Here is a 20,228-nt window from a genome sequence, read left to right as displayed (position 1 = left end):
GAAGGTCTTCCTGTCGGAGCCCCGCAGACTGACTCTTGTGCACGAACTGAAGAAGGTGTTGGGGGCAAAGTCTTCCACGGCTCGCCAGTGGTTGCGTGTTCAGGGGCTGATGTCAGCGACTGTGATGATTGTTCCTTGGGCCCGTTTACACTTATACCCCCTTGTGAATCATCTTCTGGAGCATTGGGATCCGGCCTCTCTGGATTACGAGCTGTTGGTTCTGGGGGGTGTGTCCATCGCCCGGGAGTTGTCCTGGTGGCTGGTGGATTTGAACCTCTTGCAGGGCTCGCCCTTTGTGTCCCAGGTGAGGTTGGTCCTGACGACGGACGCCAGCGTACTGGGTTGGGGTGCGGTCTTGGGTCAGGAGTCTGTGCAGGGTCTTTGGTCTGTGCCGGAGGCGGAAATGTCCTCGAATTGGCGAGAATTGAAGGCGGTTCAGTTGGCGTTGTCTCATTTTCTGCCTTGGGTCCTCCAGAGGGATGTGATGGTGCGGTCCGACAACACGGTGGTGGTGTGTTATATCAACCGCCAGGGGAGCGCGAGGGTGGCTTCCCTCAATTTGTTGGCTCAAAGTATAGGCCTGTGGGCGGAGTCTCACTTGTTGTCTCTGAGGGCTTTACATCTGCCTGGGATTTTGAACTCGGAGGCGGATCGCCTGAGCAGGGTGTTTCCTTCCCTGTCGGACATGTGCCTGTCTCAGGATGTGTTTCGCTGCCTGATGGCCCGGTTCGGGGTCCCTGTGGTGGACCTGTTTGCGGCCCCAGGGAACGCCTTGAGGGAGACGTTTTGTTCTCTGGTTCGCTCTGCCGAGGTTTGGAGGGTGGATGCCCTGTCCTTCCGGTGGGAGGGGGGCCTGATGTATGCCTTTCCCCCTATTGCCCTGCTGCCGCGTGTTCTGCTGAAGGTCAAGTTGGATCGGGCTTCGGTGATCCTGGTGGCTCCGGATTGGTCCAGGCGGCCTTGGTTCCCTCTGTTATTGAAGTTGGCAGTGGGGCCTTGCTGGAGGTTGCCAGTGGTCCCTTGTCCCTTGTCGTTTCCCCCTCTGTCTCTGGAGTGTCTGGTCCGCCTGAGGCTGGCGGGTTGGCTGTTGAGAGGATGAACCTTGTGGCGTTGGGGTGTTCTCCTTCTGTGGCGGAATTTATTCAGAGGTCCAGGCGCCCTTCGACTCTCAAATCCTATGCCCGGCATTGGGTTTCTTTTCAGTCTTGGTGTACGGCGCGTGGGTGGTCTGCGTTGGCAGTGGATCCGGTATTGGTCTTGGACTTTTTGAAGGACGGCTTTGACTTGGGTCTGGCTGTGTCCTCCCTGAGGGCTCAGTGGGCTGCTGTTCGGGCCTTTCGGGGTTCGGTCTGTGACCCGGTGGTTCCCCTGGTGTCCCGTTTGTTGCGGAGTTGCTTCCTTCAGAAGCCTGTCATTCGGTCCTTTGCTCCTAGTTGGGATCTGCCTCTGGTTTTGGGGGCTTTGCAGGGGGCTCCCTTTGAACCTCTGCTGGAGGTGTCTTTGAGGTTTCTGACGATCAAGGTGCTGTTCCTGGTGGCTATTACGTCGGCTAGGCGGATTGGGGAGTTGGGCTCCTTGCTTTGTTCGGCCCCTTTTTTACGTTTCTTTCCTGATCGGGTGGTACTGCGGCCTGATCCTTCCTTTGTTCCCAAGGTCCCTTCCTCTTTTCACTGCTCTGCGGATCTGGTTTTGCCTGTTTTATGTCCTGATCCTCTTTCAGAGGTTGAGGTGCGGCTGCACTGTTTGGATGTTCGGAGGGCTCTTGAGATCTATTTGTTGCGTACTGGGCCGTTTCGTAAGGTGGATTCCCTTTTTGTGACCTTTGGCCTGGCTGGTCAGGGTCTTAAGCCTTCTGGGGCTACCCTCAGTCGTTGGCTACGATGGGCTGTGGGTGCTGCGTATGAGGCCTGTGGTGTGTTGGCTCCAGGGTCTGTTCAGGGAAGGTCGACTCGGGGGGTGGCGGCTTCCTGGGCTTGTTTTCAGGGGGCTTCCATGGCTGAAATCTGCAGGGCTGCTACCTGGAGTTCTCCGCACACCTTTATGTCCCATTATCGTTTGGTGGTTGGGGGGACTGATTCTGCTGGGTTTGGGGACGCTGTGTTGCGTTCTACTCCGGTGGTGTGACTTTCTGTGCTTTAATAAAGTCTGTTTTTTGCTACTGAGTGAAGCCGATTATTGCTTTGGTATCTGCTCATGTAGTTAGGACTGGGACGGGGAGGGCTGACGAGGAGGTAATGACCGGTTACTCACCGGTAATATTCATTACTCCGAGTCGTAGCCCTCCCCGTCCCAGTCCAGGTTCCCATCCCTCCCTCCCTGTTTCGGCTTCTTGTGCTTGTTGGGTACAGGTTGTTGATTGGCAGGTCACAGGGTTATATGCCTCAGGGTATGGGTGTGGCCTGGAGGGAAGGGATGGGTTTCAAGTTGCTTGGGAGTTTCTGGTGGGAGGAGCTATGCTCATGTAGTTAGGACTGGGACGGGGAGGGCTACGACTCGGAGTAATGAATATTACCGGTGAGTAACTGGTCAGTAAGCATGTGACCCGGCGTCATCAGCTCGGTGACTCTGTGCGGTCGGGTCACATTTAGTAAGCATACTCTTTACATGCTTCGGTGTGCTTGCACCGAGTCTGTTTAAATCAGCACCCTCTTTCACTTTCCCTTGCTGACTCTCTCAGACAGTCGGAAGACAGAAGCCACGACCCAGACATCGGAGAGAGCTGGTCCGTCCTGCAGAGGAAGACTTCTGTGTATTTTCCCTTCAAAACCAATCAAAAGCAAGTCGGGCTCCCAGTACCTTACATTGCCTCCTGCAGTTAGTCTCTCTAGGTTTGCTAATTGTAACTTTAGTTAACAACGGGTACTTGTTATTACTTTATATTTTTGGATTACAAAAACTCACAATGAGTCTGCTTGTGCGTGCTTGTGTGATGGTGACACTCCGTGCTTGTGTGCCCTATCATGGAATGTTACATTTCCTGTTGCTTTCGTTTTCTGGCGTGTCTGGAGTGACCCCCCTCTTGCTCGTCCCTTCTCTTTTTTTAGTTCACATGCACAGGAAAGGCACTGTTGCTGTCTCACGAACATAAGCTCTGCAGGAGGGTCAGAGAGTTAATAACTATGGGGAATTTTGGCGGGTCAGCATTTAGCAGTAGTTCCTTTTTTGTATGTTTCAAAGACAGGATAATTTTCTCTATGGGCCTTTAAGGATCCTTAGAAGATGGGTGACGGATTTTAAACTTTTTTGCAAGACAGTATTTATGCCCATTTTGTATTACTATTTACTAAGAAAATTAGTAAAGGAGCACATTTGTATTAGATTTACCAAATGTTACATGCATTCCACAGCAGTTCCTGGCTCCGTAATTATGAAAACACAAAATTAGCGCTATACTTTCTTGTCAACTTACTTCATGTTAAACAAAAAGCAAGTGAAATGCAGAACGGGGGAAAATGGTATCTGGTATGCACAGAGCTTTAAGTGGAATGAAAGGGGGTTATCCAAGGAGCAAGGCACTGCGAATTAAGTATTACTAAGCTCAGTGAAATTGATAATGGTCTTCAGACTGTCTCAGTCACTCCCTTTCACACCATTTTCCTCTGTACTCTCAATGTTGGATCTTCATATCTCTTCAGCACGGATTTCACTCTCCTTTTTCACCTGCACACACAGCATACCAACTCTACTCAATTGTGAACACAGCATTTTCTTTTCCTTTGTTGCTGTACATATGTTTACAAGGGTGAAATCCTTCATTTGCTTTCACAAAAGTGGTACATGTTAACATTTTGAAAAAGCTCATCAGAGACACCAAGAATTGAATGTGACTGTCGTGTGAACACTTCTATAATGCACTGACAGGCACTCTGCTCCAGAGTTCTCAAAACGCCCTGTCACAAACACCCCGACAACCTAAACTCACCCAGTTAGACATTTTGAGGCAGGAACTGTTGAACATATTTAATATAGTAAAATGTGGGTCATTCTTTAATCATTTTAAAAATATCAACCACATATTCAGAATTGATTTATAAATCTAGCTTTCCACAAAATTCTTTCTTGAAATTAGCTCGAATATACCCCTTTGCTTTTTTATCAAAATGTCAGTTGCGTTTTCTTGCTTTGCTGCCCACTACTTAAAACTCATTCACAACTTTTACGCCCCTCTGCTTTGAAATGTCACCAGCCGCCACTGAAATTAAAATACTGCTGCTGCAGTCAGTGCAGTGCACATCACCACGCACGCACCACTGACTGACTATAGTGGTGATGTGATGATGGTGCAATGCGCGGCGGCATACCCAGTTTGTAGGTCCCAGGGCCGTCAATCTTTAGCGCTACCAATGACGGCCCTGGGACAGCCCGCGCGCGCTGTGTTGAACAGTAAAGAAACAGCATAAATGGGGCAGTGTACCATTCTCCCTAATTCTTCAGGTCCAAACAAGCAGAGTAATGCTTAACCAGCGTGAATGCACTAGACATTGAAACAGATGTAGAAAATCCTTTGTCCCTGCTTTGAAAAAAAACATGCTGTTCTTTCATAGCTAGTTACAAATTCATAATCTACTGCTAATATGGGTGCAATTTCTTATGTTTTTCCCTCGTGCCTTGCTCCTTGGATAACCCACTTTCATTCCACTTAAAGCTCTGTGCATACACAGACAGTCAGACTTCCTCTGCAGGACGGACCAGCTCTCTCCGATGTCTGGGTCGTGGCTTCTGTCTTCCGACTGTCTGAGAGAGTCAGCAAGGGAAAGTGAAAGAGGGTGCTGATTTAAACAGACTCGGTGCAAGCACACCGAAGCATGTAAAGAGTATGCTTACTAAATGTGACCCGACCGCACAGAGTCACCGAGCTGATGACGCCGGGTCACATGCTTACTGGCATGCCCCCTACATAGGGAACTGTGAGGAGAACTCTTCAATTGTTGCAAGCCCCACAGGCAGTTTCGGGCTGAAGGCTAAAGCTCCCCTGGCCAATCTAAATTGACGGCTGACCGGTGTCATCTTGGGGAGGTGCACGAAGTCTCTGAACAATGGCAGGCCAGGGCTAGAACACGTTAAGCCCTAGCTTAGCCAACAAAGTTTCTTTTGAGGGCATATGCGCTGTGCGCATGTGTCAGTGAAAAAACAGCCTGGCTGCCTGACGCTCGCTAAAGCTCGAGTAGAAGTGCCGGCCAGAAAAGCTTCACTAATTTCCTAATTACTATTATATTATAATAGTATTTAGAACATTGATATGTTTATGCTGCAGGAAATAGGGGGGCGCAGCCCCAAAGCCCCTAAGCAACCAGCCGCCGTAAGCAGGTGCGCACCGGTGACCGTGCTCTTGCACTATAATAAAGCAAAGCAGCAGAGGCGATGCTGAGCTGTCTGTCTGCACTGCAGTGCAGAGCTGTAGCTGTGTTTGTGTTACACAGCGAGCCAGCGTAACCAGATTGGTGTCACCCCATGATGGGGTGACACCCGGTGCGGTCCGCACCCCCGCACCCACCTAGTGACGCCACTGTGCACAGCAACACGCATTGCTGCATTTTTAGTAATTTTGTTTGTATTAGAAACTACTTTTTTTGTTAAAATTTGCAAATGCATGCACCAGATGATAGATTATGGGCCACATTTGTTAAATCTATAATTATGTAGAAAAATTCTGCTGCTGCAGGGGCTGGGGGTTGTGGGGGTTTTGTTGCTCTTTCTTAACTGTTTCCTTTGGTTTTTTCTTTTGGCGTGTGTGTGCGGTGGGTGTGACTTTGCTGTGTGGCTGGCTACCGATGCTCCGACTTCGTGCCTCGTGTGGGGTGCCCTGATGCATTGAGCTGCATGTATGCACGTTTCGATGGCTGACAGGATCTGATGAATCACCTGGAATGTACGGGGCTGTGCACGCCCTCCAAGCGCTACAATATTTTGGCATACTTAAAACGAAGGGGGGGGGGTGCAGGTTGCCTTCTTCAAGAGACACATCTGGCGGATTCTGACGGAGAAGGCACTATACTGCTTACTCTGCGTTTGCGAGGAGGGCCTTTATTTGCATCAGACCCGGGTGCCCTTCCAATCACTTAAGGTGGTCATTGCAGTGGCGTAATGAAACTTGAGGGGGGCCCCCTTCAAAGCACATGGAAGGCCCCCCGGCAGCCCAGCCCACCACCTAGCACTTTGCCCTACCACCCAGAAATCTAGTATATTTGGATTTGAAACTTCCAACATTTAAATTAAATGCCTCTATATTGTCTTTCTCTAAGTTCTAATGAGAAAGTGGGCAACACTCTTAACATACAAGCTATGCCATTTGGAACAATACCCCGTGTCTGTTAACCATGTCATTGGCCGTAGTTCTAAAGCTAATTGCCCCTGAGAGATTGAAGAGTAATTTCACTGTTTGTCATCGCGTGACAACCAGCATCGTTCGTCACCTCCCTTAAACTGAGCCACACATTGTTGATGTCCTTGTGTGTCAAACTGTAATTCTTTGTGCTGCATTAGGGCATTTCAGGTAGACCTATTGTGGCATGTTCAATAAATACAAATTCATTATAAAAACTTCTATGTGAAGGGCGAAATAGTCAGTAAAACGTATCTTTTGCTAAAGGAACAATAATAATGTCTATTTATGTCGAAGAACCCTAACTTGGCACTTTAAAAAGTTCATTTTTGTTCATCTCATAGTACCTCACCTTGTGCATCTCATATTTGTTCACATGATATTTTTATTCATCTCATGATAAGTTTATTCACCTCGTGATATTTTTATTCATCTCGTGATATGGCCCTCATGATATCGACCCCCAAAGGATTAACAATTTAGTCGGCCCTGCCAGGATTTGGAGGTGGAAGGGTTTGCTGGGATGAGGGGAGGAAGGGAGCTCCGCATGTGGACTGCATCCTTGAAGCTTAGAAAGGCTGGTGAGCACTTGCTGTGTGAGCCTAATGAAAGTCAGTGATGAATCATTCTGGTCAGCTTTATTCCTGCCTGGCAGCAAAGCCGCCGCTTTTAATATTGTTACTCTGCCTCGGCTGGCTAGCAAAAAAGCATTGGCAAAGCCAATAGGTTTCACCGGCGAGACTTATTGGTTTTGCCAGTGCTTGTTTTAATTGGCTTGGTACTTTTACATACGCAAACACCCATGGCAAATGTTCTCATAGTTCCTAGAGCTAAGGTAAATAAAGCCGCACAAAAAGAAGGTTTCCTTTAAATGAACACCGGTCAAAAAAACAAAAAATTAAATATTTCACTCACAGTGAACATCTTACTTACTGTTTGACTTCAGCATGACATGGCCACGTTTTCTATCATGTTCACCAGTCCACCGTGTAGTGTACCTCTTCTTTGGCGTCCCTGCTTTCAATAAACATTATCTGATTCAAATAGAAATACCAAACTGAAAGCAGCAGATTCAATGCAAAACAACAGGTTCTCTTGAACTAGGAGAGGCTAATGCAACAGACCAAGGGAGGGCCCAATACTGTTCCTCACTCTGTGTCGGGTTGATCATTTATTTGTAGTTTCATTTGGGGCCAAATGTAGGTAAATACTATTTACCTATTCTTAAATACCGAATCATACCGATTCTGTATTTAAGAATAGGTAAATTGTATGTAGGTAAATTTTCGGTAAATTTTACCGAATCTGTAAAATTCGGTATTTACCGAATCGGTATTTACCGATTCGGTAATTGCCATTCATTCCTATGGCCCCGGAGGCCCATAGGAATGCATGTCAATTACCGAATCGGTAAATACCGATTCGGTAAAAGGGGGAAAACATTGAAGGGTGGCATGGTGTCACTTTGACACCCTGTCGCACCCCTCAATTGTGTATGGGTGCACATGTTGCAGACTTACATGCCCTAAGGGCATGTATGTCTGCAACATGGCACTGAAGCAATTTGCATAAAATTGCTTTTTGTTTTTTTTCGTTATTCACCACCAACTTGTAGTTGGTGGTAACTAACGAATCCTAACATGGGATAAGCACTCATTTAAGTGCTCCCTACATTAGAAATTCGGTAATTTACTGAATCGGTATTTAAGAAATCGGTAATTTACCGATTCCTTAAATTACTGATTCGGTAAATTACCGAATCCTTATTTTCGGCCCCTACATCAGAAAAGCCTATTACTGGTCGGTAACGGCCGAAATTCCTTAATTTCAGCTGTTACCGACTGGTAATAGTCTTCCTACATCTGGCCCTTAGTGCCTACCAGATCCAGCTGTGATCAAGCTATTTATATAAAGGACAAATATGTGCAAATCTATGTGATGGAATCGGACAAAAACCTTTTAAACTTGAAATTCTAGGTTTTCAATAGCACAATTCGTCCTATTAGATATTCCTGGAAATGTAGGGGGTCTCCGTTAATTTTTATAAACCTCAAAAGAGGTGTGTGTCTGGTTGGAGAAATGTTTCAGTTTCCTGCATCAAGGCCTCGCCGGGGAATGCAACTGAGCCCCTCTCACCCAGAGGTGGTTAATGTTTGTGCCAGGGTGCACGTCTCTGTACTCAATGCTGGCCGGATCAGACGTCGGCAGAGCCCACAATGACATCACAGGCAATGAATGGACAACGTCCTCACTAGATATTCCCGAAGGTCGCCATTACCAGGGTATAGATCACGTCTGGAGGTTTACATTTCATTGGTGAGATTGAACCGATGTATTTGTTTTTTGTGGTTTCGCAGAAATATTCCAGACTATGCCCAAAAAATCTCCAGAATGAGTAGATTGGCAGGCTCCTGGCTAAGTCCCCAGACCCTACACGTGCGCAGTGTCAGTGGTGAGGCTTAGTGACCCGTGCGTTGTGCCATTCCCACCCCTTTTCTACCCACCTTGCAAATGTGCATGGCCCTGTTGGTTCCTTGCTTACACCCTAGTCCACGCCCCCTTAAGTAACTGAAGCCGGGTCTGGTGGCTTAGTGGATTAATACGTCCACTATGGGGGGCCTGTCTTCTCGTGGTCACAGGTTCAAATCCCAGTGGGAATTTTATCCTTCTGAGGTCGAAAAAATGAGTTCCATTGAGTTGGGTAACGATAAACATCTGTTATTCAGCGCAAAGATACAACTGGGTGAATGTACGATTTTCAAATACACTTTGTAACTGCACATTTAAGGTTGGACACACCACTGGCAAGATTTGGATGTCACACTCGGCATAACTCCAGCCCCTCCGGTGGCACCTGCTAGCCCTCCGTGAAGGAGCCTTTGTACGCCTTAAGCTTAGGACTACAGAAAACCCACCCACTCATCTCAGGCTACGCCTTTGTGCGTTGTGCCCCTATGCTGAGACCTGCCTGAGTCTCAGAGCCAAGTGTGCAGAAAGTGGCACCGCTGGGGTGCAGGTGTCCAAGTGGTTTATGAACGAAGAAAGCATCATCAACTCTCTACATTTAAAGGTAGTCTGAAACTGGCAAGGGGAGATTTAACTAGTTCAGCAGTAACACTACTGGCAGGCAGCTGATCTTGCGGCGTGCGCTCCAGCTTACACTAAAAAGCAAATTATTGTTAACACGCGCTGGAGCCTCTGACTCAGCTTTCCAGGCCGTGAGCTGCAGGGGTAAGTAAACACCGCAGAGACAGGCTGACCGGGCCTGGTCACCCGCCTCCTCAGATTCCAGTCCTGTCCTGGCATATGTTACTCCGTCCAATACTCCCTCTGCAATTCCCCGCGGGCTGACTTAACATGATTAACATTTTTTGACAGCACATTGCAACCAAGCGACGGTGCGCAACCATCCATCCTCTCACTCTCACAAACTGGAGCAGGAGCAATCGTCTCCTGCAGAACCAGGCCTATATTACGTTTTTAGGTCTCGTGACCTATCAATGCGCATGCGCATTGAGCGGAGCTAGACTATAGGGCTTTAAACAGAGTTTAACTAACTGTGGTGATTTGGTGCTGTGCCCGTGCGCTTTTAGGTCAATGCGCAAGCGCATTGACCTAAAATGCGCGTGCACATCATCAAATCGCCATCTGTTCCCTCAGCCGCACTCCTCCCACACCTTTGAAGTGAAGCTTTTCTTCACTTCAAAGGCCCCTGCTGCTTCACACCCTCATGCCGCTCTCCCCGCTCCGCCCCCTCCCGCCGTGTCGCATTTCTCCTCCCCCACTTTCACTTTGACGGCCGCAGGCCGTCTCTCGTGTTTCTCCTTTTTTTTTTTTTTTTTGATTCTGGTTTTTATTTTTTCTCGCATTTCTTCAGCATTTGTTTAAATCTGCCATTTATCGCATTTCTCCTCCCCCACTTTCACTTTGACGGCCGCAGGCCGTCTCTCGTGTTTCTCCTTTCTTTTTTTTTTGATTCTGGTTTTTATTTTTTCTCGCATTTCTTCGGCATTTGTTTAAATCTGCCATTCTTAGGTGCTGATATTTACCTATTATATTTCTTTATTTTATGGTAGAGACCCTTGAAATAGGGTCATCCGACCCGGAATGCATTGGGTACAGGCATACGCAATTAGCAATTATTTGATATATTGATAGAATATTCAGTAACATCACTAGAGTAAACACAGAATTTTGATCAGCAAAAGTAAGACAAACGAAGAGTGTGAATAAATAACAGTGAAACCTAATAGACGTGTGAAAAGAGTTTCATTTAAAATGTGCGTTTGTGGTTTTGAAAAGGAAACCATTTGGTTTGTATGTTCAATGCATCCAGGGCAGCAAGTGGGGATCCGCTACCAGCCCATAGGGTCGTAATATCTTTAATACCTGACCCTGCTTGATACAGGGTGATGTCCACATGGGGGAGTGTCGTCAAAACCTCTTTGTTCTTATTTCTTGCTCCGTGGGTGATCCTTTTTTGTCTGATTAAGTGGCTCCATTCTGTTCAAGTGGTCTTCAGCGCCTTCTCTCATAGCTCCCCACAGTGCTACTTGCGAGGATGATGATGATATCCTAAAGGAGTGAAATGGGGGCGTGGCTGCTGATACTCTGCCGCGTCTCCTTCTATTTTAATCAATGTTTATTATTTTGTTATAAATGGCTGTGCCCACTTACTCTCCCCACCTTTAACCTATTTCTCGTCCCTCTGCTTGTAACTACGCACTCTCTACCCTCAGTTATGGGGTCTAGCCCCCCCCCCTATCCGTTCCATCTTTTCTCTCTCGCTCTGTCCTTTCTCCCCTTTTCTTTCCCGCTCTCTCCAGTGTCCACCTCCTGGGCCTGTCCACTCGCCCCCCCCCCTTTGAACCCGCGTCCACCCCTCTGTCTCCTCTCGTGTTCACCCCTCCTCTCTCCCATCTCCGCTCCGTCTGTCTGTCTGCTTCTCTCTCATCCTCTTCCTCCCGGTCTCTCCACTTCCCTCCCCATCTCTCCTCACCGCCCTCCCCCCACCCATCCCCGCCAGCTCTTTCTTCCTCCACGAATAGAAAGATATTCCCAGCTAAAAATACCGGAATAGAAAAAACGAGGGAAATACTCAAAATAACTCTATAGATAGGGAAGAAAATTAAAATGACATTACGAGATTCTTTAGAAATAGTGTGAAGGCTGCAGCTCCCACCAGGGCGCATTCGCTCTCTCTGTCTCTCCTTTCTCTCTCTCCATCTCTCTCTCCCCCCCTCTCTCTCTCTCTCTCTCTCCTTCTCTCTCTCTCTCCACTCTCTCTCTCTCTCTCTCCACTCTCTCTCTCTCTCCTTTCTCTCTCTCTCTCTCTCTCTCTCCACTCTCTCTCTCTCTCCATCTCTCTCTCCCTCCTTTCTCTCTCTCTCTCCACTCTCTCTCTCTCCATCTCTCTCTCCCCCCTCTCTCTCTCTCCTCTCTCTCTCTCTCCATCTCTTTCCCCCTCTCTCTATCTCCCTCTCTCTCGCTCTATCTTTCTCTTTCCCCCCTCTCTCTCCCTCTCTCCTCTCTCTCGCCTTTCTCTCCCCTCTCTCCTTTCTCTCTCTCTCCTTCTCTTTCCCCCTCTCTCTCTCTCCCTCTCTCTCGCTTTAACTCTTTCTCTTTCCCCCCCTCTCTCTCCCTCCCCCTTTTTCTCCCTCCCCCTTTCTCTCTCTCTCTTTCTGTCTTTCTTTCTTTCTATGTGGCAGAGTTGACTTGTTTATGCAGCAAAGAAAGAAAAATTATGCTATAATTATGTGGCACCTCTTTTAGTTTAAAATCAGTGTAAAACAGCAGATCTCATTTCATGTGCCTCACTCGGCGGTGGTTTAAACTTCAGCGAGTGGGGCCCCGCCCAAGACTACGTGCAATAAGGCCTTGCACAGTTTGCAAAGCGGAATCCTCAAGCAGCAACACCAGCAGATTGAGTCTGAACCCTACTGAAAGGGCTGGGCGGGACGGAGGCCTGCGAGGGACAGCATACCCCGTCCCTGCAGTCACAGTCGCAAAATGCTCTTTTATTTTATGGATTTCAGCCTCTGCCCCTGGGAGTGAAGTGAAGCGCATTTGGGGGTCCCCTGCATGCTTCCCCCTGTCCCCACACCCTCACATTAAAAAATGCAAGTGGCGCTCGCAGACAGGGACCACTTTGTGAATGGTCACCCCCAGTTTTGGTGGGGGGGAACCAACACCCATTAAAGATTTTCGAATCAGTAGGGACGCCCAGTTTATGCCGCCTTTCCCTATCAATCCATATTATGTGTCAAAGAACGCATTGTGAGTCACAAAGACATTTATTTACGTCTTGTAATGAACCTTACGTACATTGCGATTTAGGGCTGTGTCTCTATAAAGCCTGTACTTTTCCAAATTACAGATTTTACGACTGCAAAACTCTTATGTGCATCAGGCCGTGCGTTTTTTGTTTCCTGCTCAGGACAAAGATCTTTCCACTGGGGGAGGTTTATTCATCTTGGGCAACATTGTCGCTTCTTTATATGCCGGACTACAGCAATAAACGACTGACGATGACTGGTTAACATTCCTAAAGTGTCTGGGTGCAGCACTTTTAATAACTGTCAATTAAATAACGGAATTATGGATTGGGTGATGACTGACGGAAATAAACTTTTCATAGAAAATGCTGAAAGTCACATTTTCCCACTGGGCTGGGTATAGCTCATCGCTTTATTGGCTTGCTGTCTGCAAGATAGTACAGCGAGTTGAATACTCCCTGCTGGCAAATATAGTGATCTGAAAGTCGCCATTTGAAATCCTGGCAATGCCGACCGAGCCTGTCATCCTTCTGAGGTTGGTAAAGTGAGTGGTAAAAGCAACATCTGTTATTTTACAATGCTTATTTTATTGATAAATTATTAAGGTGCTTTCAAACACCAGGTCTCGTATGAAACGCTCTCTCTATATGTGCAAGCATTATAGACATACATGTTTATTACTGCAGGTTCCTAAGTAATGCGGCGCAGTTTTACATATGGGTGTGTGGGTCTCTATAGGTGGCACAGGCTGATGGGTGCTATGGCGACATCTCTCTTTTCCCTCACGTCGTCACTGTCACTGCCGTCTCTCTTACCTTCTCCCTACCCCCTCTCTCTCTCTGTACCCTTTCTTTTTATGGCCCCTCTAAACGCTCTGCTATGTTGTCTCCATCCCTCAACTCTCTCACAGCATCACTCAGCTCAACCACAGCATCACTCAGCGCAACCACAGCATCACTCAGCATCACCACAGCATCACTGGTTCAAATATGTTCTCTCAATGTTTCAAGCTTTATTACAAATGTCAAAAAAGATGTTAATATTTCACTTCTGTTCTTGGATTTTCGTCACAATAAAATACACTGAACATAATCTTCACTAAAGTTATTTACAAACGTTTAAGCTATTGCCATTATAAATGACAATCACTTTTATTTAAGTATTAATTATTTTAAAAAGTTAAAAGCCATTGTTATTTGTAATATCAATACATCTAAGTCACGTAAATACAAAACATGTTGCATTACAAATGCTATAGGTGTCACATTTGCGAAAGTTATAACTATTGGCATTGTAAATGACAAAGCTATTAATTTAGCTATTTTAAAAAACAACACATAAATAAAAAAAATGTCATTTATAAGACCAATAGCTCAAACTTTCCTAATGCGAGACCTATTGTATTTCCAATGCTTGTTTTACTTTTACTGTCAGCCGGCAGGGCCCCATGATGCCGGATTCCACCTGAGGCCTGGCCTGCAGCTTCAGAGACAGGCATGAGCGGGCAGCAGAAGACAGGGCAAGCCTTGCCAGGCAGGGGCTAGTACTAGCAATAATTAAATTATGCCCGGCGGCCGCATGGTGACAGTCCTTCTCAGTACAGTAGTCTCTGTCTGGGTCCTTGGATGCTTCACCTCACAAGTCACAAGCACTTTTAATTGCGCTGCGCATGACAATCGCATTGGCCACCAGGCCCACCCTATGCCCCATCCGAAGACCGTGCAGCCACGGAGACAACTGTGCACCGCCACTCACCATTTAATTATAAAGAGCCTCAGAGGCCCGGCCGGGCGCATCAACCATTTAATTAATTAAGAGGCCAGCAGGGCGTGTGCACGGCACCATTTACATATTGTTAATAAAGAGGCCGTGACTTGTGCGCATCATTTAATTTATGGAGAGGCCGTGCGCATCATTTAATTCATGAAGACTTGAAGAGGCTTGCTTGCTGGCTCCGCTGAGGGAGGGGGCCCCTGGAGTGTGGGGGCCTGTGTTATGCCCCTGGGTCATTGACCTTGGGGGCCGCTATGTCCTGGTGTTTGGCCGATTGGATGGCAGGGATGTCACTGTGCTTAAAATATTTATGCCCCAAACAGGGACCAACCCTCTTTTTGTCTAGTTTGATGCCGCTTCTGGTAGTAGCGCTGCTTTACGTGAGGATTGTTGGGGAGGACTTCAACTACACAGCAGATCTTGCTTTAGACAGTTTTCATCCCCACCACACTCAGTGCCTGCACATAAATTGGTAGGTGGGTTCAACAGTGGGGCCTTTTCGATTGTTGGAGTACGCGGAGCCTTGGAATCCGGGTTTGTTCCTTTTGACCTGGTCTACATGAATTTGATGTCTGTCTGGATGGGGTTCTCTGTTGTGATGCAGGGTAGTGACGGGTGGTGGATGCATAGTATTTGGCAAGAACCTATTATAACCATTGTCTCTTACTATGTACTTTCCGGTGGTTACCTCACAGATCATGTGTCCCAACCTAGTGAATAGACTGCTCGATGACCTGGCTTTCCGGGCCACATTTGGGGAGATTATTACACATTTTTGGCTGGAAAATGCAGGAACAACGTTGTCAATGGGGGTTGAATGGGAGGCCCTGAAGGTGGTTGTGCTGGTCTATTGTATCTCAAATAAGCTAAGGGTGTGCAACCAATTACTTGCTGATATTAGGCAGCAAGAGGCGGTTTTGAATGGTTTGCCTCCGGAACTGGGATGGACGACAGAGGGCAGGTAACGGTTACCTGCTGAAAGGGAGAAAATGTTTGCACTAGTGGAGCGCTTGTGGCAATATGACTACAGAGGCCATATTGCACAGGCCGACACCAGATTTGTGAATCAGCCAGTCGGGACATGTTTACGCACTAGGAAATCATTGCTGTATTCACACAAACCTACCATGAGCTATATTCTGTGTGCACTGCGGTTAATGAGTCGGACATTTTGCAATACATTGCAGAGCCCTTTACTTCAACCATAGACTTCACTGTGGCAGAGTGTCCGGGTGCAGATATTACAGTCTACGAGTTGCTGATGTAATTCAGGAGCTGGCTCGGAAGCAAGGATCCTTGGTCAGACGGGCTGCCCATTGTGTTTTATGCCATCTATTCTGCTAAGACGCAGGGACTACTCCCACCCTCCCTGCCAGAGACCACAATTGTATCTTTACGCAAGAAGGACAAGGACCCTGTGCTAAATGATTTCTATGGTGAATATAAAATCCTGCATTGGATCTGAGTGAAAAGATTTTGCTGCATGTTGTTAATCTGATACAATACACACAGAAAAATTAGCAGGAGGGTCCTAGGGAATATTTTTAAGACCTGCACAGGAGTACATCCCCAATATTATGCATCAAAAACAAATCAAAATCCTTGGCTCTATTCAAAGAGAAAGAGAAGAAAAAGAAACTGACTATATCACACAGACCTAGCTGTGTGAAGATCCCTTTCTAGGACGAAATCCCTCACTCACCAAAGGTGACATGCTTCATCATTTGGGATTCTCCTCTCAAAGGAAAAACCTGGTTCCTCTGAGGGCTACAACCCCCTCTCTCAGAGAGGGAGGAGCACAGGGATGTTTTGATGCCTACTCTGCATGGATATTCTAAAGATGTCTAGCGAGTACAGAAATAATAAATCATAACATGGAGTATCCGATGCAGATATTAAATCTTTGTCATCGGTGTCTGAACAAAAGGAAAATCTCAACGTTTCGACCCCTGAAGTAAACAGCTGATTTGATGCCTTGTGAATGGGGTCTTCCTCAAGACTCGGGTGAGGGGGTTTGATAAAGGACAAAGATAATTTCATCAAAAGACACCATGCGTGGCCAATAGTAAATGGTTTTAAGAAAAAGAAGATCCAAACCTATTTGGAAACATCATGGACGAAAAAAATAAACAAATCTTTATGAATGTTAGGTTTGGTATCTTTCCAGGCTCATGTCATTTGGCACCATGGAAAAGAACTGAAGAACTCGGGGCATGCACGCTTTGTAAATCTGGTCAAGAAAACCTCATACACCTAATGTGCCTTTGCCCGAACCTGGAAGTTGAAAGGAAAGGTGTACTTAAGAAACTATTTAATGAACGTGGTATAGGACTTGTAGGCAGGCTCTTATGGCAAACTTAGATCCAGAAGACTTAGCAATTAATTCAGCATTTGTGAAATTTCTTATATTGGCCAAGAAAAAGTTGGACGCTTGTGTTTGAATAGTGTGTAACTACTGTCAAGATGATTAATGGAATAATTTTAAGGGTCAGAGTACTTTTTATCGTTTTATGAGAAGTATTTGAATATATGAAATGCATCAGCATTTTAGTTTTGTATAAAGTTTTATCCGTTTTGTAAGATTTTAACAGAAACGGGTGAGGGGGTTAAAAAGCACCAGGAGGATCAGCCAGAAAGCTTCAGGCTGTTGATTCAACAGCTGGGCCTTGCGAGCTCTCAGAATATTCGAGATTCTTCGAGATTGTAACGATGCGCCGAGGTTAATCAGAAACCTCTGACTGTTGGCTGCTGAGACATCTTCTGGAGGTCAGCTAACCTCTGGTGCTTTTTAACCCCCCTCACCCGAGTTCCTGGTGCTTTTTAACCCCCCTCACCCGAGTCCTGAGGAAGACTCCATTCGCAAGGCATCAAATCAGCTGTTTTCTTCATACGTTGTTTACAAACTGGATAACATGAAACTTGTGATGCAATAAAAATCACAACCATTGATGGTGAATGACTCAAATTGTGGCGTTTAATTTTGATTAAAGTAACAATGTTTTTCTTGTGTTCAGCTATAGTGGGTGGCTCGGTGGTGATCACTTACCTGGGACGCTGTAGGCCACCGCAAGCACGGTTTGCCTTCCAGGGCTCTTAAGACTCAGATGCTGCTGGAACCTGCCATGATGATGCATGACAAGAATGAGTTAGGACGGCGCCATGCGTGTGGGTGAGGGGGTAGCAGAGGTTTAGCAAGCTCCCCTTGACAATCGCTTCGAACCTGGGTTGGCCTACAGCTGTGGATAGAAGCAGGGCTTACTATAATGGGGGATCTGTTCACATGGGGTAAAGCCAGCTCCTTTCTGGATGTGAGGGAGACGTATGGTGTCCTGGTGGGATACCTCCGAGTTGGTCGAAGTTTACCGACAACTGGTCAGACCTCTTCGGACTGTGGCCAGAATTCCGAGTAGGGTTGTATTTAGTGCGCCCAGCAATTACCGGGTGCATTAAATAGCTCACCCTTCGTCAGATTTCAGCAGATGAAACCTGCCAGAATTTAGCTGGGGAAACGTGTGCTGTACTTAGCGACTATGCAGTTGTTGGTGCATTAAGCACCACCTTCTGCATGGTATTCCAGAAAAACGTGGACTAGGTGTTGTTTATCGCACTCTATACATAATGTCCAACATTTATCTGGTAGAATAAATAACACATATTCTTCTGACAAACTCCGAATCAGGGTTTTGCTCTCACCAGCTGGGAAATAATTCTTAACGTGACCTTTAAGGCCCTATGACTTCTGTGGCAACCGCCATTGGCCAAAACAATGTGATGCCCACAGAGTGAGAGCAAGAGATAAAGGAAAACAGAGACAAAGACACAGAGAGGACATGCACTGTGGGGATTAGGTTAAAGGTGTGGAAGTGGAACTCACGACTTGCATCACTTCTGATGGGGCCACTCCCAAGATGTAATCCCAGGGCAAAGATGCTTCCAAACCCATTTTTGTGTCCAGAGGCACAGTGTTTTTTTTCTAGAAACGACCATTCTTCTCTTAAAAGTGATGATTTCTTGTTCTAGAAGTGTTGTCAGGAGACTGTGTCCCTATTGCATGTTCTATATGAAACTGCTAATTAACAATAGTCGACAATAATTTTTCATCCCTTCCATATTTTGATTATGGACTGGATATGTGCATCCTAATGCTTACCGTCGATAATCTTTCAGAAACACATCCTGTTTTACATAATTGTTTTATTTAAGGTGATCCTTTGCTCAGAGAATAATGTTCATTTGGTACAACACCGCCACATATTTAATAATTTATGAATATTTATTTCAGCTCACTGAACTGCCAGAAGAACTTCAAAATCTGGAATCCTTGAAGGAGCTTGATGTCTCATTTAATGCATTAAAAAATATTCCAGATACTATTGGGGAACTGAAAAATCTGGCTGTGTTAAATGCAACAAGCAACAACCTACACCAGCTTCCAAAATCCATTGCACTACTGAGTAACCTACAGAAGATTGATTTGAAAGGTAGATCTTTATTTGCTGCAGTACAATGAACACTGAACACCATTAATTACTATTGGCGTTATCAAAACAAAGATAAATGTGACACTGGTGCACCCTGGCTATCTCTTATTCTCAACTTGCAGGTACCATGTGGGTAGCCTGGGACCTATTGTCGGGACGGGAAACTGTTTGTAAAAACTGTTAATGCTTAACCTTACACAGCAGCGCATCACATGAGATGTGTATGCTGCTACTTGGACCAGAGGGGCACAGCACAGACCACAAACATGCTTTTTTGTGTGAAAAAGTCCACTTCATTGAAGACAGGTGCACATCTTAAAATAACCTTCGCCTTTCAAAACTAAGCCTCACTATACAATTGTTTACCTGCTTTCACTGACCCCCACACCTAACATTCCCACCCTTTTACATCCCTTCCTTGCAACTGTTTAACTCCTACTCTGTATTTAATTGTTGACCTTTAAACTCCTGTAACCTTTAACCTACTTCTATTAACATCTCACTATCTAAGTATCTTACATCTTAACTTATAATTTGTTGCTTTCTCCAGGTGCAACTTTCCTGCCACTCCCCCTTTTCCTGCTTCACCTCTGTTCACAGCCCTAATCTTAACCTGTAACCATGTTAAAAGTAGCTGCCAACCACCACTCAGAAAAGGCCTTCCCCTTCTCTCAGTCTTTTCTGACCCACCCCCTCCATTTAGGCACAGTTATTGTATCTTCTGATTATCAAGGTCCTGTCTGGCTTTTCCTTCAATTGTATCAAATAAAGCTCCATCCCATAGCTAGACAAATGAACCCAGTCTCCCCTAAAGCAATGAACCGCCTCATACCTCAACTCCGAGTGTTCACCCGACCAAAACCTATGTCCCTACAAACCACCTGCATACCTCTGTTAATGTCCCCCCTAGTTTTGTCAATGGCAGCAGACTCCCCCCCCCCCACCACTGCCTCCGTGGGAGAAATTCAGTCCACAAGATGAAGCACCTGGACCACTGTTTCCTGATTTCCTTTAAGTCCCGCTTCATCTGTTTTAGCTAAGCTTAACCTTTACATACCACCAAGTCATTTTCCCCTAAATGCAAAACTAATATATCCGGGCATGTGTGTCGCTTCAACAATTTTTCTTTACATTTGCCAACAATTCTCGCCACCTTATGCCACCTTTGACCGTGCCATGTGATCTTAAATGGTCGTCGAGCCTGAGATTCAAACCTTAACCCTTCTGGATTTCATGCCTTTCAGCCCATTTCACGAACGAGTGTCCTATGATCCAAATAGACAATTCGGCGCTTCCAGTCCCACCAGAGCACCTGAAAAGAAAAACATATATGAGAACCAACAACTGACATCCTTATCAACACCCTTGTTTCCACAA

General features: G+C 46.2%; 1 protein-coding gene across 1 annotated transcript in view; it reads left to right on the top strand.

Annotated features, from left to right (window-relative positions):
- The window catches only part of LRRD1 (leucine rich repeats and death domain containing 1), a 234,684-nt gene that overhangs the window by 104,183 nt on the left and 110,273 nt on the right, over positions 1-20,228 (top strand). The window contains exon 3 of the mRNA XM_078664403.1: positions 18,653-18,851. Within this exon, the coding sequence (XP_078520529.1) occupies positions 18,653-18,851 (199 nt within the window). The remainder of the gene's footprint in view (positions 1-18,652; positions 18,852-20,228) is intronic.

Source organism: Lissotriton helveticus, chromosome 10 (genome assembly GCF_964261635.1).
Source record: "Lissotriton helveticus chromosome 10, aLisHel1.1, whole genome shotgun sequence".
Taxonomy (NCBI): domain Eukaryota; kingdom Metazoa; phylum Chordata; class Amphibia; order Caudata; family Salamandridae; genus Lissotriton; species Lissotriton helveticus.
Note: the sequence above shows the minus strand (reverse complement) of the source record. Positions and strands in the feature narration are given on the sequence as shown.